Genomic DNA, 22,712 nt, shown 5'->3' on the forward strand with positions numbered 1-22,712 from the left:
GGGGTTTCACCGTGTTAGCCAGGATGGTCTCGATTTCCTGATGTCGTGATCCACCCGCCTCGGCCTCCCAAAGTGCTGGGATTACAGGCGTGAGCCACCACGCCCAGCCTCACACTTTACAACTTTTAACTCGCTTTGTCCTCCCAGCCACCCCAAGAGGGAGGCACTGTCATCATCCTCATCCTACTTTATAGATGAGGAGAGGGCTGCGTTGTATATTGAAGGTCACAACTCTGTGGCCGTTTGAGTAAATCAAGGCACTGGGACCAAAGCCGGGTCCAGTCCTGTCCTCCACCCAGCAGCAGGGGCCTTCTGAGCCCCTGCCCCTTCCTGGAGGCCTTGTGCTTGGGTCCAGCTTTGCCCTGCCTGGGGTGATGGGAGGGAATAGGGAGGTCTGAAGGACAGAATAGTCAGCTATAGGCCCAGGTCTCTAAGCTTCTGGGTCATTGACTTTTTTCTGTGGCCCCTTTTGCCCTCCTGGCTCAGGCGAGGGGAGGAAATGCTGTGATCATTGTGTGAGCTCAGGCACCTGTATGGAGCCCCCAGGCTCTCTCCTTGGCCATTCTGCAAGTAAAACTCTAAAAGTCCAGACTAGAATGGACCTGAGAGCATATCCTGCTTAGTGGCTTTCAAACTTTGTTTGTTTGTTTGTTTGTTTTTTGAGACAGAGTCTAGTTCTGTCACCTAGAGCTACTTTGGGAGGCCAAGGCTGGCTGGAGTGCAATGTCGCAATCTTCGCTCACTGCAACCTCCACCTCCCGGTTCAAGCAATTCTTCTGCCACAGCCTCCCAAGTAGCTGGGATTACAGGCGTGCACCACCACGCCCCGCTAATTTTTTGTAGAGACAGGGTTTCACCATGTTGGCTAGGCTGGTCTCAAACTCCTACCTCAGGTGATCCAGAGCAGCTGAAAGCTGCTGTGGTTGACATTGCCTGCAAGCCCACTGAAGCCTGCCCACTATGGCCACCTCCCCTCATCTGGGGTCCCTGAGGGCTTCCGGAAACCCACTGAAGAGCACTGAGATCCCCCTCATTGAGCACAGAAGGAGAGGAGGGTGACAGAGGGAGGGGATGGGGCCGCAGCCTGTGTGCCATTGGTGGTGGCAGGTGCCACCTCCCTCTCCAGTCTCTGTGGGGGCAGGGGATGTTGGCCCTTCCTGTCACATACTAGACCTCTGCAGAACCTCTTCCCCTGGGGAAAGAGCTCCTGTTACGAAGTCACTTGATCCCTGCTTGCTTCCGAGATGCCCGGGGTACAGTCGAAGGGAAACCCAATAGCCCAATCGGCCAGCTTGTGCCCTAGATGGCCATGCAGCTTAGGGACGTGGCCCACGAAGCCTCCCCACCTTTGAGCAGCAGGCACCCACACCAGCCAGACCCCGAGGGCCAACCCACAGCCTGAGGAGAGGAGGCAGCAGGACCAGGGCTCAGGGTAGGCTGGGCAAGGGGGCAGGGGCCCCAAGAGGGGAGGCATCAGGCTAGGTGTGCCCACTTAGCATATCATTAACAGCTTCATTAGGGGGCCCCTAATGAAGTGGAAGGTGCTAATTCTTCACTGAGGCGTTGCCAGCACCCAGACGGAGTCTCCTCTCGAGGAAGTTCTGAGAAGCCAGAGCACTGGGATTCGTGCTGGGAGCTGATGAACTGCCTGGCAGGGGGGCCATCTGGGGAGTGAGGTCCCAGCAAGTGGCTCCTAGGAAAGGGGGTGACTCTGGGGGGAGGAGCAGAGGGTGGGGCCAGTGGAAAGCTGGAAGGGCAGATGGGCTTAAAGGGAGGGGGGACCACTACCTCTCAGGGCATCCTGCGTTTGAGCTGGGAAGGGGCCTGCAATGAGACACCCTGAAACTCAAACATGCAAGCTGATAGATGCGGGGCATCCTGGCAGGATCTCAGGCTTTGGAGTGTTCTAGAGTCTTGTGGCCTTGGGCGAGAACTCTGTGGCTCAAGCTGTCCCAGGGGTGTTGGGTCCCCTCTCCCTGGGTGGTTGTGGATTAAAGGAGGCAGTGCCAGTGTGGCCGTGCTGGGCTCCTAGGAGTTGGAGCTCTCCCTTTCCAAGAAGGCAGGTCAGAGGATTATGCAGGCTGGAAGGGTGAGGGCAGGTGTGGGTCAGCCTGCTCACCTGTCTGTTTGGGAAGATTGACTTAGATCGTGGAGAGTTATTGCCCCGCCATGCAAGGTGAGGTAAAGGTTCTGCGCACACTGGGGAGACATGGTTACTAAATCACAATGATGGCAGCTCCTGTTTTCTAAGAGCTGAGCACTTTATGTGCGTTATTTTGTTAACTCCTCATGACTCACTCACTATGAAGTGAGTACCTTCGTTATTCCATCTTACAGATGAGGAGACTGACGCTCAGTGAAGTGACAGTCGTAGACAACTAGAAGTGATGGAACTAGGATTCAAATTCGGGCTGCCCCGCTCTGGGGCCAGAAGGCAGGCCTCAGTCAGCTCATTGGATGGCCACCCCCTCCAAGTCGATGCCTTTGAGAGAGTCGCGTTCCCGGGAGAGTGGGGTAAAGACGTGTTAGGGCATGAGGGGACTGACTGAGAAGACCACGGGGGCAGGTAGAAAGGACGAAAACCACAGACACCCTTCCCCACAGACAGGCAGGAGAAAACAGCCTGGTGCCACCCAGTGTGGGGCGGTGTCGGCCTTTGCGTGAGGGCTTGGGGATCCAGGCTGCCCGGCCGCACCCATCACAGAGGCCAGCAGAGCCCGCCTGTCTGGGCCTCTCCAGAGCGGACGTGGACGTGTGGGACAAGGGCTTGTTCCGAGTTTCAGAAAAATGAATAATTTCCAAGGAAGAATCCAGAAGCCAGACCTGGCCTAGCCAGAGCCTGGGGGACTCCTTCCACTGTTGGAAAACATTGTCGGAGCACAGGACTGAGTGGGCTCTGATGTGAATCCTCCTGGGAAGAGAGGTCAGAGGAAGGCTGGAGGCAGGAGGAGGGCCCAGCCTGGTCGCCAGGGAAGGGTGCTGCTGCCCTCCTGGCCCTCACTCCCCACTCCGCAGCAGCCAGCCATCCTTCCAAAACAACCAGCAGGAAACGAAAGGCCTCAATTGATTCCCAGGGAGTTGGCTGGTGTCAGTAGCAGGGCTGGTGGCAGATGGCAAATTCTGCTCATTGTGGATGAGTAGAAAATAATTAGCGTGAGAACGAGTAGCTGGAGCCTTGGTAATAAATGGAGCCCTGGTGAAGCCTTCTGGGGAGAGGCCTGGAGCACAGGCCCTGCAACCTCAGGCCTGGCTCTGCCGCTGAAGAGCTGAGTGGCCTTGGGCAACTTATTTAGCCTCTCTGGGCCTCCATTTCTTCATCCATAATACAGGGCATAAGAGGTTGTTAAAAGGATTACATTAAAGGAGGTAATTTTTGTGAACTGCTTGTTAAAGTAACCAGCATGTAGTAAATGCTATATAAGAGTTTGTTTTTAAATAAACGCGATCGAGTAATTGTTGGAACTATTTCTGGGTCCGGCCCAGGCTGGCATTGCCCCCAAGTCACTGGAGCTTCTCTTTCCGTCCTCCTCCCTGAACTCTGTGCCCAGCTCCCTGACTGCTGTTTTATAGGGAGGGGTCTCTGGCCAAGAAGCACGAGGAGGGCACAGAGAGAACACAGCAGGTAGACCTGGCTTCAGAGCCTGACTTGGACACTCCCTCGCTAGCTTCTTTAAATTCTTGGAGCCTCAGTTTCCCGATCCATGACATGCGAACAGCTAGACCCACCCCTGGGGTTGTAGTGAGGATGGTTATGTGGCTGGCACATGGTGAGGGGTGGAGGAGGTGCCTCCTCTGGTCCTTCCAGGCCATCCTGGGGGAGAGTGGGAAAGGCGTTTGTTAGCCTAAGACCCTGGGCGGCGGGTAGGAGGGGACAAATGTTAGTGGCCTCCCACTCCTGCCCCCGGCTGCACCAGGCACACTGTTTTCATCCCTAGGCCTGGGCGTGTGAGGACCTATCTCATGCTGAAATCTGGCCCCAGCCCTGGGCAGGCTCCGCTCTGCCTTCTGCTCTAGCGCAGCTGACGTGTGAAAAGCGACAGCTTTCAGGCCCCTAACTTGGGTTGCACACACCCGGGTACAGGCTGGTGGCGCACGTGGCCCCCAGCCCACACGTGCTTTCTCTCCGTCGTCTCCCTTGTCACCTTCCCCCTCCTGTGCTTTCAGAGGCCAGCCTCTCGGCCACTGGGAAGAAGGGGAAGGTACTATAGCCCCGGGAGCCTGGGGTGGGACCTGTGGGTCCTACTGTCTCTGTGTTTGTGACAATAAGGAGTCAGACTGACAGGCAGAGAGGGTATTTTTTTCTTGCAAGTAATTCAAGGAAGCTACTTGAAATCCCAGCTCTGCGATGTCCTCGTGGAGGGATCTTCGGGCAAACCATTTTGCCTCTCTGAGCCTTGGTTTCTTCATCTGTAAAGTTGGGGTAATACCCTGTGGCCTGATGAGACTGGAGTTGGATGACACATAGTGTTTCTAGTGCCTTGCTCTCTCCCGAGTCCGCAGCCTGCTCCGTGGAATTCCCCTGGGCTCAGTTTTCCTCATCTGCAGAATGGGTCCCGTGCTATCCCACATGATTGTGAGTCCGAAGCTAGATGAAGACCAGAGAGCTCCTCAGTCTGTAAGAAGAGGCTTAGAGCCAGCTTTTGAGTTCAGAAACAGGCATTTAGCTGAATCCTGCTTCTCAGAAACAGCATGCAGAGGTAAAGACCTGGGTTCTGGGCCTAGGCTGTGTGGCTGTGGGCAAGTCACTTCAGCTCATCTGTCAAATAAGGGGAAGGGTAGTACCTACCTCACAGAGCTGTTATGAGGACTAGGTGAGTTCATGTTTGTAAAGGGCATAGATGTGCGCCGAGACCTTGTAGGCAATTCATAAATGTTAGGAGAACCGAAGCAGCCCAGTCCCCGACTTATAGGTGGCTGAGATCATTCTGTCCCTGTCACCACCCAGGATCCTGCAGCCACAGTGAACAGCTGGAATCTCACCACGACCAAAGCCTGTGCTAAAGAGAGCAGGACCTGTCTGCCAGCCCAGCGAGGCCAGACAGCGACCTGCTGGTGAGCCCACCCTAGCTGGGGTGGAGCCTCTGAACACAATGCCTCTGCTGGGGGGCGGGCCACCAGTGTCCTGTGGGGCGCCACCGGGGGGCCCAGCCTCACTGTGCTGAGTCCCGCAGATCAGATGCCCACCCCCAGACCAGATAAGCTCCAGTGCCCAACAAGGCACATTCAGAATTGGATGGACCACGAGAGCATAGCAGGCAGTAGGCATCAGTTCCTCTCCACTATTTTGGACCACCTTCCAATTTCAAAGCCCTTTCACATAGGAATCCCATTCGTCATGGAAATGGGAGTCCTGGGCTCTCCCTTCAGGACACCAAGGGTCAAAAAACCCTGCAGAGCGAAAAAGAGCCCTTACAAACTTGCCAGTTTCCACATTTACTTTGGCAACCAGGAAGTGTGGCGTCCAGTGCTAGTTTTACATATAGCAACCGTGGGGGCCCTTATGTCTCACATGTGTGCAATGGACTCATCCTCCCAGCCCTCGATTTTGATTTACTGGGGCCTAGAGGGGTCGGGACTTTCTGTCCTGGGGACACTGCTCTTCGTTCAGCACCAGGCAGCTCTAGGATGTGGCTGGACCTGGTCCCCATCACCAGCCCCTGGAGGCAGGAGTAAAATGGGGGCCCAGGGAAGGTGGCTCTCTGGATCTGTCTGAGAGTCTCCTCTCTGTCACCACAGCTGCTGCAGTGCAACAGGGACTCCACCGCTGGAGGCAGGAGAGCCAGCCGCAGGTGACTGAAGTAGGCACATGGTTGATGCCTCCCTGCAGATTTATCTCCTGTGAGGGAGCTTCTGTGGATTTTGCTGACTTCTAGGAGGGTTAGGCATCTTCAAGAGCGTGAAAGAGAGGATCTCAGCCCAGGCTCCCTGTGGTGACACGCTGTTAATGCTGTTGTCACTGGGGAGTTTGAGTGGGGTATGTAGTGAGGTAGAAGGGAGCAGGCTGGCTTGGGGGCTTGGGTTGTGTGTCCAGCACCTGGCAGTGACGCTGCAGGGATGGATATCACAGGAAGAGCTAGGGCCTCTGTGTTCTTTCTGAACCTCAGTTTCCTCACCCATGAAAGGGGACAGTGGGACTGTTCTGAGACTCCTTTTAACTCTGACCTTTGTTAGGTGTGGGCTTTGGATGGCAGCAGGAATGACCTGCGCCTCCTGCCTGCCTGGCCTCTTGATCCTCGGATGGTGTCAGGCAGTCTCTGCATCTCAGTCTCATTCTTCAGTAGTAATAGTAATGGCAGTGGCAGCATTTGCTGAGCAGTTACCAGATGACAGGCGCTGTTTGAAGTGTTGACTGATTTAACCCTCCTGATAATTCAGAGGTAGGTACTCTTCTTATCCCTGGTTTAGAAGTGAGGAGACTGAAGCACAGAGAGGTTAAGTACCTTGTCCAAGGTCACACAGCCAGTAAGGGCAGAGCCAAGACTCAGATGCAGCCTGTTTTAGAGTGCAGGGTCTTAACCACCCCTTGCACACACTGTGGAAGGAGAGCGACACTGCAACCCTGTGTTACTGCTGTGAGGACTGAAGCCGGTTAGTCCAGGACTTGGGACACAGAAGGTGCTCAGCTAATGTCAGATGGATCCCTATGGCTGGACCTGGCTGTCATCCCCTCCTTCAGGCACAACCTCTATCCCATCCCCAGGCCAATGACCAAAGCCATCTCTGGCCAGATGGGAAATCTCATGGGCTGGAGGTGGCACTCGCGGGGGTTCCCAAGCTCATTGTCCAGTTCCCTGTGGACACTCCAGAGGGCTGAGCCAGTACCTTCTTCCCCCCCCATCCCCCTGGGAGCTCTTGGAGCCCCATCTGCTGGGAGTCTTGCTGTCAAGGGACTCTGCTCCTTAAAATCTGCTCCCAGGGCCAAGCCCACAGGGTACCTTAGGATGAGGGGGCGAGGCCCAGCCTGGGGTGCTGTTACCAGCAGCACCGGAGCACTCATAGTGGGGGCAGGCTCCTCAGTCAGGGCTTCTGTTTGCTCACTCCAGCCCTTTCTGACCAGCTGGGCACCAGCAGCACCTTCCAGACCCCAGCACCCAGTCACAGGTCACATCACAGGAGGTCCCCACAAAGCCCCTCAGGTGTCTGCTAATGCAACAGCAGCCATCAGCAGATCCTTGGGGTGTGCAGGACCTGTGCAGAGTCCTGTAGTGACATCACCCCAGTCTGTTCTGACCACAGCCTTGAGAGGGATGTTGTTAGCCCCATTTTACAAGAGAAGAAACTGAGGTCCCAGAACAGTTCATCTAGCCAGAGGAGGGGGAGAGGGTTCTCCCTGAGCTGTCAGGGAAGGCACTGGGGTGGGAACCCAGCCTGACAGTCAGGAAGGGAGGGACGTTTCCCCAGAAGGGAAGGGTGTGAGCTCAGAGGGGGAAGGAGCCACTGTCTCAGCCCTTGTGACTGGGAGGGGAGCTGTGCTGAGGAGGCCATGGGGTGGGACTGAGGTGCTGGAGCCAGGCACTGCAGCTGGCACCCAGAGGTGTGGCGATGGGTACTGTGAGACCCTGGCCCCGGGGACTGTTGAGCTGGGGTGGGAATGGGCAGCAAGGAGTCAGCAGGTTAACCATAACACAGTGTGACCAGGGCCATGCTGGGGGAAGGGGTCTAGGGTTCCCATAAGGGAGCAGCCTGTTTCCCAGGAGGAGAGTGGGTTGCATGAGGGCTGTCAGGGAGGGCTTCAAAGAGGAGGTGACTTTTAGCTGACCTAGAGAGATGAGTTGGATTTCACCCATCAGAACTGGAGTAAGCAAAGCATGGACCCTTCCAGTTATGTGTTTCTGGGGAGCAGCATGTTTGGGGGGTGTTGAGAAAGAAGGATGTGGCAGTGTAAGAAGGTGCTGGAGAGCCTCCCCAGCCAGAAGGATTTGTCAGCTGAGGGTGGGCTCTGTGCTGGAGTCTGTCTGCACAAAGCTGTCAGGCATATGCCTGAGGTTGCACTGCCTGTCAGTGCAAGGGTAACGGAAGCCTTTAGCTGCCGCCCGAGGGGCTTGGACTTTGTCCTGCAGGCCATGGGGAGCCAGGAAGGTTTTTAAAGTAGGGGGCAGCATATGCATTTTTAAAAAGAGTTTGCATTTTTAGAAAGAGGAACTCCCAGAATGGTTAGTACTTAGTCCAGGGGCCTGAATCACCAGCAGGAAAATTGGGCTGTGTGGGTGGGGGAAGAAGGTGGCTTCCTTGGGCTGCTTAAGTCATTCCATCCATGTGAGAGGGGTCCTGGCACCCCATTCACACTTGCCTGTGCTGGGGGTCCAACCAGAGGCAGGAGGAGCCCCCAGCAGTGCCCCTGTGGCCCCTGCTGGAAGGTATGCCGTGCCTGCCCTGGAAGCCCCACTGGTGTGGGATAGGAAGGGCAGGCAGCGCCTACCCCCGCCCCACTGTGGCTGTTAGAGGGGAGGACCCTGTGCCCCAGGGGAGGAGAGCCAGAAGAGGTGCTTTGTGGCAGCCCCAGACCAGGAAGTAGCCTCTGCCCTCCCCGCTCCTGAGACATTTCCTCCAGATGAAATCACATCCCCAGCAGGGGAACAGGCCCTTATTGTGATGGGCTGGGGTCTCTAGAGAAAGGGCACCATTCAAGGCCCTTAAAAATAGCAGCCCCAAGAGATGTATGAATTGGCCTGGAGAGTGGTGCAGCCCACCCCCAACCCTCATGCAGCACAGGCCCTGCCACCCCCACCCCAGACCTTGACTTGTTGGTGACCAGCCGGAGATTCCACCAGCCCAGGCGGGAGGGGTGGCTGGTCCAGCAAGAGGTTCCTTGCACTCCCTCCGCCTCGCCCACCCCAGCTAAGACAGCTAGGGCCTCTGCAGACCTCTCCTGTGATTCTCACCAGGACTTTAGGAGTAAAGTCCTAAAAATCGACATTTTACAAATCGACATTTTACAGTTGAGGAAACTGAGGCACGACTAATAAGCCACACAGTGGGTATGTGGTAGAGCCCAGGTTCAAAACCAGCCAGCCTGGCACTTGTGTCTCAGCCTCTGTGCCTCGGATTCTATGGTGGTGGGCCGGCCACTGGTGCAGGCCTGTCACTGGGTACCCAGCAGGGTCGGCCCCCAGGAGCCCCGCCTCATGCTCTAGGTAGGTACTGGCGTTGACCATGGCAATTGGCCTCAGGCTGGTCACCCTGAGGTGGGGGCAGTGGTTACCACTGGTCATATCCCTCCAGCGTCTTGACAGTCCTTCAGCCACCTCACCTCTGCAGGGCCCAGGGCCAGGTTCGGCTCACTCCTTCCAGCCTGAGAGCTGGGGCAAGCGGGCATTGTTCGGGCAGAGGAGGGGAGTGCAGAGTGAGTGTGTGTGTTGGGTGGATGGTGTGTGATCTTGAGGAGTGTTAGCTATCCTGGGTTCCATGGGTCCAAGGGTGGGAGTGAGAGGAGGGACCTCCCAGGGTGACTGAGAGGGGCCATCCATGGGGTGGACCTGAGAAGGAGATATTCTTGGCTGCTGGCAGAGGCAGGCCTGGGGGCAGGCTGGGTAGGGCCAGACCCTAGCCCTCCAGCCAGCCCCTCTGGGACAGCACTGCTCCCTCCTCCCCTGGTCTGGCCAGATCAGAGCAGGATGCGGCTCTACAGCACCTGCGGGGGCGTACTGCCCCCACAACCTCTAGATTCATTCCATTTCATTCCGTTCCATTCACGTGAGGGGCTCCTGGCAGCCCCGACAGCCCCCTGAGCCCGACCCAGCGCTGCACCTTACCCTCTGTGAGCTACTTGGAGACAGGGAGGGGGCGGCAATACCAGCTGTTGGCAGCTCTGTTCTGCCCCAGCCCAACTGCCACCCGCGGTGCCCCAGCCCCCCCTCCTGTCCTATCATGTCCAACCCTAATCTGAGCTGGTGCTGTCAGCCACATGTCACAGGCACTGCTGATGCCCCGGACCCCTGCAGTCCACAGACCACCCCCCACCCCCAAAGCCCAGCCACCCCACCACCACGCTCCCTCACTCTCCACCCTTCTCCCTGCTTCCCAGAAGCTGAGCTCCGACTCCTCCTTGGAGAGAGAGTGGGATGATGTCACTTCCTGAGGGTGGGGGGAGGAGTAGGCACGACCCCGGCAGGCTAGCCCGCCAGCCCGCCAGGCCACAGCTCGCCAAGTGGCTGCACCGGGGATAGGGAGGCGGGCCGGGCGGACATGCGGGCTGGCCACCTGGCCCCACGCCCTCTCGCCCACCCTGAGGGCTGTGCCCACTGGCCAAGGGAGACTTGGCTGCTTCCTCCCCGAATGATGCCGGGCTCCTCGGACACACATTCTCCCTGGAGCCGCCACTGGGGAGAGGAGGATCTGCCGCCTGCCCCGGACCAGGTGCCATGTAAGCCTCTACTGGCCCCCGGGGCGGGGGGCAGCTGCCCACCAACTTGGTCCCCAGCCCCCTGCAGCAGTTTAGTGCAGGGCTACCCTGGAGCCCTTTATGGGTATCTCTGGGGACCTAACTCCCTGTGGGGTCACCTCCCACCCATGCTGCTTCCTTTCTCTTTGGGATGCTAAGGAGTGAGGGCCCTGAGTTCCTGGGCACTCTCCTGAGCTTGCTTGGGGCTGATTTGAATTCAGCTACTTCAGAGAGTTGAAAATCCAGCTGGAAAAGCTGCATGGCTCAGGGTGGGCTTGGGAGGTATAGTTGCCAGGAGGGGTGTTACCCTGCAGGGCTTACCCCATCCTTCCAGCAGTGTGGGGTGGAAGGTGTCCCAAGTCCTACTCCTGACCCTGCACCTCAACCGTGCCCTTCCCTCCCTGGAGGCATAGCTGTGGTGGGGACTTCTGTCTGATGGGTTCAAAACCAAGTCATAGAGCATGCTCTTGGCTTCCAGCAAAGCAGAAAACTGAAGCCTTCATTCAAGAAATACTTACTGAGCACCTGCTCTATGCCAGGCACTCCTCACCTTCCATGTTTGTCAGTCCCAGCTGCCAACCATACAGGGTCCCTTGCCCCCACCTTCCCAAGGCCTTCAGCCTTCCTCCTGCCCTGCTGGGCTTTGTGCTGTTGGGTGGGCTTGTTCTTGGTCTGGGAAGCCCCTCCCTTGACTCCAAGGACAGTGTGCACTGGGCCAGGTCTAAAGATTATAGGGTTTGAGGGCTGGGCTGAGGGTCCCACTGATCCCATGAAGGAGGAAACGGGGTCTTTAATAGAGCTGAACAGTGACTGCTGGGGTAACCCCAGGTAGAAGCCGATCCCTAGTGGCCAGTGCCAGTCTCGGGGGACAGGAGAGACCCCAGGGGGAAGGCTGAAGTCTGTGTCCTGCTGCTAAGGTCCTTTGTGTTGGCTCCTGCCCGGAGATGGTTCAGCACTTCCAGTGGCCCGCTCCAAAAATGCCTGTGCTTCTGGCCACACCAGGGACTGGTCCCGTGGCCCAAGGAATGCAGTGGCCCTGGGTGCCTTCACCTCCTCAGGCAGCTACAAGATCCTCTGCTTTCTTTCAGGAGGTGAGCGCCAGGCCCACTGAGCCTCTGCAGAGCCACCAGCCATGCCCGGGATCGTGGTGTTCCGGCGGCGCTGGTCTGTGGGCAGTGATGACCTCGTCCTACCGGCCATCTTCCTCTTTCTCCTGCATACCACCTGGTGAGTCCCCACGTCCGGGGCCACAGGCCTGGGTTTGGAGAGAAAGGCCTGGAAGGAAGCTTTCTGGCCATTTGTTCCTCCCTGCTTGGGTCCAAGTCCCAACCCTGTCATGCCCCCAGCTGCCCAGAGGAGGTGCCTGAAATATCTAGCCCCTTAGGGCAATGACACCCCTGCTACTATTGCTGGACCTGACCCCAACACTGGGGGGAGTTGCTGCCGCTGTCTCCCCATGGCTGACCCTGAGTCTTTTACTGGCCGCCCATGCCCTTCTAGGCATTCGATGCCAGGTGGACAATGGTCTTATGGAGGGGGCGCCTGCTGCCACCCCTCCTTCCACTGAATCCGGGCTGGGGAAGGGCCTGCCTGCTAGTAGCATCTCGAGGTGCAGGGGCCGCCTGGCCTTGCTCACACAGGCGTTCCTGTGACAGGTTTGTGATCCTGTCCGTGGTGCTCTTCGGCCTGGTCTATAACCCGCACGAGGCCTGCTCCCTGAACCTGGTGGACCACGGCCGCGGCTACCTGGGCATCCTGCTGAGCTGCATGATCGCTGAGATGGCCATCATCTGGCTGAGCATGCGCGGGGGCATCCTCTACACGGAGCCCCGTGACTCCATGCAGTACGTGCTCTACGTGCGCCTGGGTAAGGGCCACCCACCCTGGGGTGCTGCCCCAGACAACTCCCACCTCTCCATTCACTCAGCCAGTATTTACTGGGCACATGTTGCGAGCCAGGCCCTGTTTTAGCACTGGGGTACAGCAGTGAACTAAGGCCTTCTGTAGCTTACATTCTAGACTAGGGGCCAGCAAACTGCAGCCTGAGGGCCAAATCCAGCCTGCTGTATGTGTTATTAAATAAGGTTTTAGGCTGGGTGTGGTGGCTCATGCCTGTAATCCCAGCACTTTGGGAGGCCAAGGCAGGTGGATCACAAGGTCAGGAGTTCGAGACCAGCCTGGCGAACATGGGGAAACCCCGTCTCTACTAAAAATACAAAAATTAGCCAGGCGTGGTGGCACACGCCTGTAATCCCAGCTACTTGGGAGGCTGAGGCAGGAGAATCACTTGAACCCAGGAGGCGGAGGTTGCAGTGAGCTGAGATTGCGCCACTGCACTCCAGCCTGGGTGACAGAGCAAGTCTCCATCTCAAAAAAAAAAGAAAATAAGGTTTTATTGGCACATATCCATTCACTTAGGTATTGTCTCCAGCTGCTTTGCCCCTACAGCAGCCGAGTTGAGTAGTTAACTACAGCGACTGTAGGACTCCCAGAGTCCAAGATATTTGCTCTCTGGCCCTTTACAGAACAAGGTGCTGACCCCCATCCTCAACCATGTGCATCTCTTCAAAGCATATCTTCCTTGTGATCCTTCTCAAAACAGGCCCCCTGCTTCCTGGGAACCCCCTCAGGAGTCTGGGCCAGCTCCCCAGAGGACCAGCTTGTGTCCTCTTCTTGGGCTTAGGTTGCAGCCCCTTCTTCTGGTCATTTCTAGTGAACACTACTCTTGTGCTTCTGTGCACTGGGCTAAGCCCTTTTTCCTGTGTTAACTCACAGGGAGTGGGTGTTATTGGTCTCCGTTTATAGATGAGGAAACTGGGGCCCAGGCCTAGCTCTCACACAACTAGTAAGCGTGTAAATGTCGGAGCTGGGATTTGAACCCACACTGTCTGGCTCCAAAGTCTGGTCTCTGAGCTGCCACACTGCTGCCCGTGCAGCTGGGGCTTTCCAGGCTGCCCCCATGAGGCCAGCAGATCTCCTTCTCAGCCACCACTCCATACCCTTCCCCTCCAGTCTCAGCCCCTAAGGGGCCTGAGCTGGATGCAGACCAGCTGCTGGGCCCTTCCTCTCTCCTCCATCAGGTTCCAGAGGCCTCTTGCTGGGAAATAGTTTCCATGAAGTGAACACGCTCTCATCTAATTTTTGCACAGTCCTATGACATAAATGTTGTCACTCCCATTTTACAGATGAGGAAATGGAGGCTCAGAGAGATTAGGTAACTTGCCTAAGATGTGTCTGATTCCACGGTTCAGACATGATTCTGAAATCCTGATAGAATGAGGAAATGGGCCAGGCGCGGTGGCTCACACCTGTAATCCCAGCAGTTTGGGAGGCCGAGGCGGGTGGACCACTTGAGGTCAGGAGTTCAAGACCAGCCTGGCCAACATGACGAAACCCCGTCTCTACTGAAAATACAAAAATTAGCTGGGCCTGGTGGTGGGTGTGTGTAATCCCATCTACCCTAGGGACTGAAGCAGGAGAATTGCTTGAACCCAGGAGGCAGAGGTTGCAGTGAGTCAAGATCACACCATTGCACTCCAGCCTGGACAACAAGAGCAAAACTCCATCAGGGATGCCCTGGGGACTTGAGAGCACAGAAGCTAGGAGAGGTGGTGGGCACATTGCAAGCGATCAGTCAGGGGCCAACAGGACCAAATGGTGACAGGACAGGCTTGGGGCCTGGGAGGCGGGGGGTGGGGGGTCTGCTGCTGGTCTGCTGCCTCTGCCTTTGCTGCTGAGCTGGCTGAAAGCCCAGCGATAGGAAAGTCCAGGCCGGGGTTCTAGGCCCTTCCCTGGCATGCAAGTGGCAGCCATCCTTCAGCCAGGCCTGCTCTCCTTGCAGCCATCCTGGTGATCGAGTTCATCTACGCCATCGTGGGCATCGTCTGGCTCACTCAGTACTACACCTCCTGCAACGACCTCACTGCCAAGAATGTCACCCTCGGTACGTCTGGGTGAGGCCTGCTGGAGCCTCAGCAGCCCCGGGGGCACAGGGGATGAGATCAGTTTAGAGAGGAAGAAGCTTGGGCATTGCCAGAGGGCCGTGCCTTCTGTGGGGGCACCAGCAGGTTGGCTGGGCGAGACTGCTTCCCTCACCCTTGAGGCCTGCCAGCTACCTGGTCTGGGGTGGGCTGCGGCAGGCACAGAGCTGCTCAGGTCAAGCCGAGGCTCCTCAGCACCTCCTTGGAAACCCACAGAGCTGCCTGCTCTGAGCCAAGAGTGACCCTTGGGGTTGTGGGTGGGCAATAGGGTGGCCACGTATGTGGCCAGAGACTGGGACCAGGGGCTTTGGAGCCTGGCTTTTGTCCCCAGAAGCATTTGGGGTTAGGGAGGCTCCAATGTCCCTTTCTTCAGAGTGGGTGAGCCAGAGAGGTGTCCCCAGCGCCGCTACCTATTGCCTCCCACTGCTGCCTGCAGGAATGGTTGTCTGCAACTGGGTAGTCATCCTCAGTGTGTGCATCACTGTCCTCTGCGTCTTCGACCCCACGGGCCGCACCTTTGTCAAGCTGAGAGCCACCAAGAGGAGGCAGCGTAACCTGCGGACCTACAACCTGCGGTCAGTCAGCGGGCTGGGTGGGCAGTCCCAGGGTGGGCTTTGCTGTCTGGTGGGCAGAGGTCTCCATTCTCCAGAAGGCTACCCCAGGCCTCCCAGACTGCATGCCAACCTCATGTGAGCCGTGGGCATTAGTCAAAGGGCTTAACTGCTCCCTGCCTCAGTTTCCTTGTCTATAAAGTGGGAATAATAACAATTCTTGTCTCATGATGTTGTGAGATTTAACTGAGCTAATACCTGCAGAGTGACTAACACAGTGCTCACACTGGGTAAGTGCTCAGTTAATAGTAGCTGTTGTCATCATTGTCCACTGCTGATAATAACAATGGTAATAACAGTGAAGCCAAGCATCGCGTGTAGTAAGTTACAAGTCCACCACACAGCTGTCATCTTCCCCATAATATGGGTGGAGAAACTGAGGTACAGAGAGATGGTGGGACTTGCCTGAGGTTACACAGCTAGAAAATGGTAAGGCTGGGAACTAGCCCAGGCAGTCTGGCCTTAGAGTCCTCGCTTAACTAGCTATTAAATTAGGCTAGGCTGCCTCTAGGATTCAGAGATTGGGAGAGGCGAGTCAAGGAAAGCTTCCTAGAGGGGGTGAGTTTTGCATGATGTTTTAAAGATGGGGGAAAGTGTGCCATGGCAGACAAAATGAGGGAGGGCATCCAGGTAGTGTCACAATAATTTGTTTGTTGAAAGAAAAAGAGAGGCGCTTCCAGGGTGGGTCCCAGTACCTCCTGTTAATGGGGCTTCTACAGTGCATTATGTAAGGAGCTCCCCATGCCGAGCCCTTTACGCAATTCATCCATTTAATCCCTTTGTGAACCCCGGCATGGTTGTGAGATCCATTCTACAGATGAGGAATCCAAGTCCCAGAGAGGGCAGGTCACCTGCCCCGGGTCATGCTGCTGGGGTGCAGAACTGGCACCACACCTGCAGCCCAGAGCAGCTGGCTCAAGCACCTGGGGAGCAGGCTGTCTGGACCCCCGCTGCCCGGCAGGAATTCTCACCGTCCCACCCTCCTGCGCTGCTGTGTTCGGCTCCCCGTGGACCTTCCACGTCAGCTCAGCACTGCAGCCAGAGCCACACCCGTGCCTGCTGTGGCCACGTCCCAGCCCAAAATGTCAGGTCTGGGAGCCAAGGCCCCAAAGCCCATATTCCCTCCCAGCCCAGCTGGCCACCACCACCCATCCCACAGTGCTCTGGGAACCCTGCTTGGCCAGCACACTGTCCCTTCATGCCCCTGGAAGGTGGAACATTGGTTTAGGATGTACAGCTGTCCAAGTCCCTAAGAGCCAGCAGGTCCCCAGAGTAGCAATTCCCTGTACCCTTCCCTACCCGCCTCCTGTAGCCCTGGAAGACCCTGTTGCCCTCCTTCTCCTTGTGGCCATTTGCCTTATGAAGCCAGGGTTGGAGAGCGGGAAGCGGTCCTTAGACACACGGAGGAGCCAAGAGGCTCAAAAAGGGCCTGGCCTGTCACTCCAGATGGATGTTAAGTACCTTGAATGCATCTGAGGGCCACCCTTGCCTTCCTCTCCTGACCACCCAGCATCAGGCTTTTAAGGGGCCGCACATGGCACAAAAGCAAGCTAGCCCCTTCTTGCTCGGTTTGGAGGTCTGCACTTTTAATGTTGGATCTGTTATTTTTATGCTCAAAACACACTGCAGACATCCAGCCTAGGAGGAACCTCTGTGAATAACTGGCCCATTGCTCTGCCTTTGGGTACAGACTCCTGGAGACCCTGATTCTCCATCCGAGCAGCCAGACCCACTGGGGGTGGGGTTGGGGGGTGAGAATAGACAAGGGCAACCATGTGGGTGAGGGGTAGAGCCCTCTCCCTACCTAGGTATCAGATCCAAGGAATTGGGAAATGCAGAGCCTTACTCAGCCCCATAAATTTCCTGTAAGTAGAGTATGTAAGTATGTAAGTGTCTGAAATCCTTTCTGGGGAAAAGCAGGTCTTTCTGGAAGGTCTGTTCCAGGCCTTAGAATGAGATGACAGGGAGGCCCAACACCCTGCTGACCTCCTAGGGTTTGAGCCTTTGGACACCTGAGCTGCAGGGTAGCCCCCACTTAGGGCTCCCAGCTCTGAAGCCCCAGAGCCTGCCTGTGTTCAGTCTTCCAAAAGCCAAGGAGCCTCTCCACCGCTCCCCACCTCCCTCTTCCACCCACCCACCCTTGGCCAACGGCACACACCATCTTAGGCTAGCAGGAGTCTGTCAGGGAGTGCCCCTGCTGGCCAGCAGCCAGGCCACTGGCCACCAGCTCTGGCAGGGCCTGGGCCCTGTTCTCCCCCAGAACCCACTGTGGGAACCCTTTGGTAGGGTCCTGGGAACACCCTGCCCTGTTTCCATAACGTCTGGGTCCCAGCTCTTCTGGTCCAGCCCTCTGACCTCACACATACCGCCTCTCCTGCTTTGCAGGCACCGCTTAGAGGAGGGTCAAGCCACCAGCTGGTCGCGCCGGCTCAAAGTGTTCCTCTGCTGCACGCGGACGAAGGACTCCCAGTCAGTAAGTACTGGAAGGTCGCTCCCCTCTGGATCACATCCTGTGGTCAGGTGATTAAGGGGCTGTTTGCTCCTTTGGCAAAGCAGGATGGGGCAGGGCTGGTGGGAAGGAGCTGGGTTTCCAACGTGAGCAAGTACGGCCTGCTCACACAGGGCCTGTTATTCACTGAGCCACTCGCTCCAGCACGCAAGACCACGTCCACTTGCTTTGTGAAGGGAACAGAAAGCTGTGAAGACTGCATCAACTCCCTTGGAACTTATACTCTAGTTTAGGAGAAGAAATGTGCAAAGTCAGGGTGACCTGAAGACAAAGAAAAGTAGCGTTTCACCAGCAGCAAATTAATCAAGAAGGCCTGGCAAAGCCGATAGGCGTTTAGCACGGCCCTAGATGGGGACACATAGCCTTCAGCACCTGGGAGCTCAGAGGAGTGACCAGAGGGCCGGACTTAATGCCAGGGCACTGCAGAAGGAAGACAGGGCCAGCTGGGGGCGGCCCCCAAGGGGAGGGAAGGGAGGCAGGCCCCGGGATCATCCAGGGGCGCCCCGCAGCGGGCAGGGACCTTAGAGATCATCTAGTCCCACCCCTCATTTTACAGATCAGGCAGCTGAGGCCCAGAGAGGTGGAGTGACTTGCTCAGCGTCCCACAGCTAGTTAGTAGCAGAGCCAGTGAGGTCAGGAGACCACTCCTCCCTGAGGCAGACAGCAAAGTGCCTTCCACGGAAGCCACCGGGAAGCCTCGAGTGGCTCCTGCCCACCAGCGTCCCCTGGTGAGCCGTAGAGTGAGTAATCAAGTGTAAGAAAGCCCCCGAGGTTCCCTGGTGGGCGGGGAGCACCCCCTTGGGTCTCTCTGGGGCGGTCTGAGGGGTCTGGGCTGCAGGCAGGCCATGCAGAGGGCAGAGAGCCGGCCCCTGGCGGATGGAGGCTGGGGCTGCTGTGTGGAGGGCACGCCCGCCCCTCTGGGCGCACAGGCAGAGCTGGGGCTGTTGTCAGAGTCTGGGGAAAAGATAGCACATCACAGCAGAGCCCCACGGCAAAAGTCCCGTTAGACACTGATGGCCTCAGGGGCCAGGTCTTGTCCCAGGCACGTTTTGATCAGCGTGTGTTGTGTTGCTTACACATTTTAATTGGATGCCAGCATTTAAAAATCAGGGGTATTTCCATAAACTTCTGTATTTCTGAATCTGGTGAAGTGGGCCCTGGAGGGCCTCCGGTCAGCTGGAGCCGAGCGGTAGCTGGCTCCTTTGGCTCCATTCGGCATTTGAATTTGCAGCCCTTGATTTATTCACTTACAAGTGCCAAACACTCAGGGGCGAGATCCAGTGAGACAGACTTCATTGCCATGTGGTTGTTCCCACCTCAGCGTCTCCTGACAGGTTAGGGAAGAGGCTCTGGGCTGCAGCGTGGGGCCAGGAAGGGAAGACTAAGAGGGCACCAGCCAGCAGGGCTCGCCTCCTGCCCTGAGGCCCAGACATGCACTGTCTTCAGGCCAAGGGCCTGGAGAGAAGCCATGGGGGACCACTGGGCCAGAGAGTACACCCCCTTCTAGGGCACATTGTGGGGGTCACTGAGCCAGCAGCCTGTGGGTAGCTGGGGGAGGGGGCCTGAGACCTGGCAGGCTCCACAGAGGCCTTACGAGGGACTTCCAAGGTCCCAGCTGGTGGGGCAGAGGCAGCCAGGAGCTTAGTTTGGTTTCTGTGCTGGAGAGAATGGCTAGAGGAGAAACGAGCCAGAGCCACCCGGCCTTGATTCTAGCGTCTGGGAAAGCAAGAAGGAGTGGCTCAAGTTGGCGCCTGCTCTTGGTAGACAGTGGGCACCATGCGAATTCCAAGGAGAGGAGAGGGCTGGGTGGCTACTGCCAGGTCTAGGAGCCCAGAGCCCTGGCCAGGGCCCTCAGGGTCACAGGGCCACATGGGGTCAGGCTCAGCGGGCGCTGTGGAGGTGCTGGGGAGAACCTGCCCAGGGGACCCCGAGCAGACACCTGCTTCTGCAGCCTCCCAGCCCTGGGGGATTTACTCCTGGCCTCTCGTCCTCTCTCCTGCTCCCCTGCCACTGCCTCCTGCCTTCCTGGACCTCGTAGGATGCCTACTCAGAAATCGCCTACCTCTTTGCGGAGTTCTTCCGGGACCTTGACATTGTGCCATCCGACATCATTGCTGGCCTGGTGCTGCTCCGGCAGCGGCAGCGGGCTAAGCGCAACGCCGTGCTGGACGAGGTGAGCACCGCCAGCCGCTTCTCCAGGTCACCTCTCCACACCACCCTCCTTTCAGGCCCCTTCCCTATGGCCCCTGCAGCGGAGGGCTCGGCTCCCACGCAGCTCCCCAGTGACCACGCACCCTCTTGGACCCTGGAGGTCACCTTTACCTCTGGCTCCCCCTGCCTTCCTGAGCTTGTCCTTCGGCCAGGCTTTCCATGACTACTACTCTAGGGACTTTCTGGGTCATGCATGGCTGCCTCTGGGGCTGGCCCTCAAAGGACTTCTAACCACAGGCTTAGTGGACGTGGTGAGCTCCCGAGTCGGTCTTCTGCGTGGCCGCTCCGCCCACCCCACATCCCCACCAGCACACCAACCCCAGTTAGGGTTTCTCAGTGTCTCATACAAAATACCTTTCGCCTGCTGTGGGCCAGGAATGTCCTCAGGGGCTTGATGTTTTGGGTAGAAGGGGAGCTTCTGGAAATATGGGGAAACCTCAGATTTTGGAAAAGTGGCTGAATCTTGGAAGAACTAGAAGCTGCATGCTCGTTTGGGCTTCTCGGCCTTTGGGAAGCAGGCGGATGCCAGGGCCTGGGCCCCCTTTCCCGGCCATGCAGCCGGGCCTGGGCCAGTGATTGTCCCTCTTCATCTGCCCGTCTTACAGGCAAACAATGACATCTTGGCCTTCCTGTCTGGGATGCCGGTGACCAGAAACACCAAGTACCTCGACCTCAAGAATTCAGTGAGTCAGACATCAACTCTCACCCCACCCCGTCCCCATCCCTCCCACTCTGCCACAATGACCTAAGCAAACTCCTCCCAGCTGCCCTTGCAGTGCCAGCCACATTGCCCCCGCCCGGTCTCCCCCCGGCTCTCCAGAGAGCCTCTCTGCTCAGATCATGCCCCTCACGAGAACCACCCACTTCACACCAGTTCGACAGACAAATCCCCTGAATTCCTTTACCAAGTTCAGAAGTATCTGGTCCTGGCCTCTTGAGATGACAGAGCGCTTCACCAGGGTGAGCTGCTAGCATTTTTGCTGCTGCTGCTGCTGTTAATGAAACGCAATGGGTGTAGTACTTGGTTTCCAAGCTTTTTTAGCAGTGGAACCTTTTCTCAATCACCTTTCGTAGAAATCCAGTGTGTAATAGGGAAAGGTGGTGCCAGTACCATGGTGGGAGAACCCCAGCCCAGGGCCCAGGACAGCCCAGGGCCCAGCACAGCCCAGGGCCCAGCACACAGCCCAGGGCCCAGTACAGCCCAGGCTGAAACCACAGCTGGCAGCCAGGAGAAACAGGCCCTGCCTCAGGAAGCAAATGGCTGGAGCGTGCATCTGCTCTGATGCCTGTCGCTGCGACCTCCAGCAGGCCCCTCATCCCCTCTGAGCTGGATCCTGAATCTGTGAAATGACACTAGGCACACCTTCTACCAGAGCTGTGCTGAGAGGACACGAGCCATTCCCATCACAGTGCCAGGAAGCCTCAGTGCCAGCCAGGATGCTGATGGAAAGGATTCCGTCTCTTAGAAATCTCAGTCCTTTAGGCCACATGTGCTGCCTTGTGCCTGCAATCCCAGCACTTTGGGAGGCTGAGGTAGGAGGATTGCTTGAGGCCAGGAGATCAGGGCTGCAGTGAGCTATGATTGCCACTGCATTCCAGCTGCACTGTCCCTTAAAAAGAAGAAAAAAAAAACCAACACTCAGTCCTCTAGAAAAGCCTCAGTCCTCCCTGCCTGTCCCTACTCCCCACTAAAGCAGGCATTTGTATCCTCTCTAAAAATAGCCACATCCATAGTAAGTGCCCCAAACCAGCCCATTTCTGCTTGCCAGGCTCTGCCCTGGCTGTTCTCACCACCCTCTCCCTCCCACTCCTCACAGGGAGCGGGGAGGGCAGGCAGCTGTGACTCCCATCAAGTGACTCCCATCGAGGTGCCAGGGTCACACCTGCCACCTGGCAGAGGCTGCCAGGGCCCACCCCGCCCCCAGGGCTGCAGGGAGCTTCTGACAGGGAGAGGATAATTACCTCTCCACTCTTGTTCCTGAAGAGCAGCTGAGCTGGCCAGGGATGTTTCCACCCCTCCGGGCCCCGATCAAGGTGCCACCTATTTCACTTCACAAGGTGACTAACCACCCTCCTTAACTTTTACAAGGTGACTAATTCCCTCTCCCGGTGCCTGGGGCACTCTGGAAAGACTGGAAGCTGGCAGACACTTTGCTGGGACACCCCTGCCTCTTCCTCCCTCCACCCCAGCAGCCAATAACCTCCTCAGCATCAACAGTGGCCGCTGGGCCTCAGACACACTGGCTTTCAAACTGGTGCCTTTCTCCCAAGAGATCCCAATCTCCCACCAACGCAGCCCCTGCCCGGAGCCCTGGGAGCCTGCAGCTGGCTGAGTCAATTTGAAGGCTCCCAATATTTGCAGTCAAAGAACCCAAGGGCCAGAGATTTGGTGATTGGTCTCCTGGCCCAGCGTGGCTGCCCTGTTGCCCAAGGCCCACACACCCCGCCCAGCTGGAGGGCTGGGGCCTCTCAGGGCTACATTTTCCCAGCATCAAGGGCCCTTCTCAGGGCTGATTGCTGAGGTGGGGGGATTACTACTCACGTCCCTCAACTCTTCCCTTCTCTGGAAAACAGGCAAGGAAATGGACCAAGTGATTTTCTGTCCCCAAATTATTAATTCTGAGACTGGAGCAACAGGACAGGTCTCTGAGGATTCGTGTCCTGGTTGCATGGAGATAATTAGGGAAATGCAATTATCACCTGGAGGAGTGTCCTTCCTCCAAGGCCTGGGCCCCACACCTCAACAGGGGACCAGCAACCCCTCCCTGCCAGGGGTTGGGTCCGCAGGCTCCCACCCTGGGGAACTGCTGGGCCCTGAGGCTGTAGGCAGGAAGGGCAGGAGGTGACCGCCCTCTGCCTCCTCTCTTCTAGCAAGAGATGCTCCGCTACAAAGAGGTCTGCTACTACATGCTCTTTGCCCTGGCTGCCTACGGGTGGCCCATGTACCTGATGCGGAAGCCCGCCTGCGGCCTCTGCCAACTGGCTCGGTCCTGCTCGTGAGTACCCCTGTCCCATCCCCC

The 22,712-nt window shown here is 57.3% G+C and overlaps 1 protein-coding gene across 7 annotated transcripts in view; it reads left to right on the forward strand.

Annotated features, from left to right (window-relative positions):
- The window catches only part of DAGLA (diacylglycerol lipase alpha), a 66,928-nt gene that overhangs the window by 28,261 nt on the left and 15,955 nt on the right, over positions 1-22,712 (forward strand). For 3 of the 7 annotated variants that reach the window (XM_063693210.1, XM_031016424.3, XM_063693209.1), the window contains exons 2-9: positions 11,470-11,608; positions 12,037-12,248; positions 14,223-14,324; positions 14,798-14,936; positions 17,358-17,445; positions 19,520-19,654; positions 20,298-20,375; positions 22,564-22,688. In XM_063693210.1, the coding sequence (XP_063549280.1) occupies positions 11,514-11,608; positions 12,037-12,248; positions 14,223-14,324; positions 14,798-14,936; positions 17,358-17,445; positions 19,520-19,654; positions 20,298-20,375; positions 22,564-22,688 (974 nt within the window). In that variant the 5' untranslated portion in view covers positions 11,470-11,513. Of the gene's footprint in view, positions 1-10,086; positions 10,364-11,469; positions 11,609-12,036; positions 12,249-14,222; positions 14,325-14,797; positions 14,937-17,357; positions 17,446-19,519; positions 19,655-20,297; positions 20,376-22,563; positions 22,689-22,712 lie in introns of those variants that run through there. The other 4 variants (XM_063693211.1, XM_063693208.1, XM_055354279.2 and 1 more) reach the window with 3 other exon arrangements.

The sequence above is a fragment of the Gorilla gorilla genome, chromosome 9 (genome assembly GCF_029281585.2).
Source record: "Gorilla gorilla gorilla isolate KB3781 chromosome 9, NHGRI_mGorGor1-v2.1_pri, whole genome shotgun sequence".
NCBI lineage: Eukaryota > Metazoa > Chordata > Mammalia > Primates > Hominidae > Gorilla > Gorilla gorilla.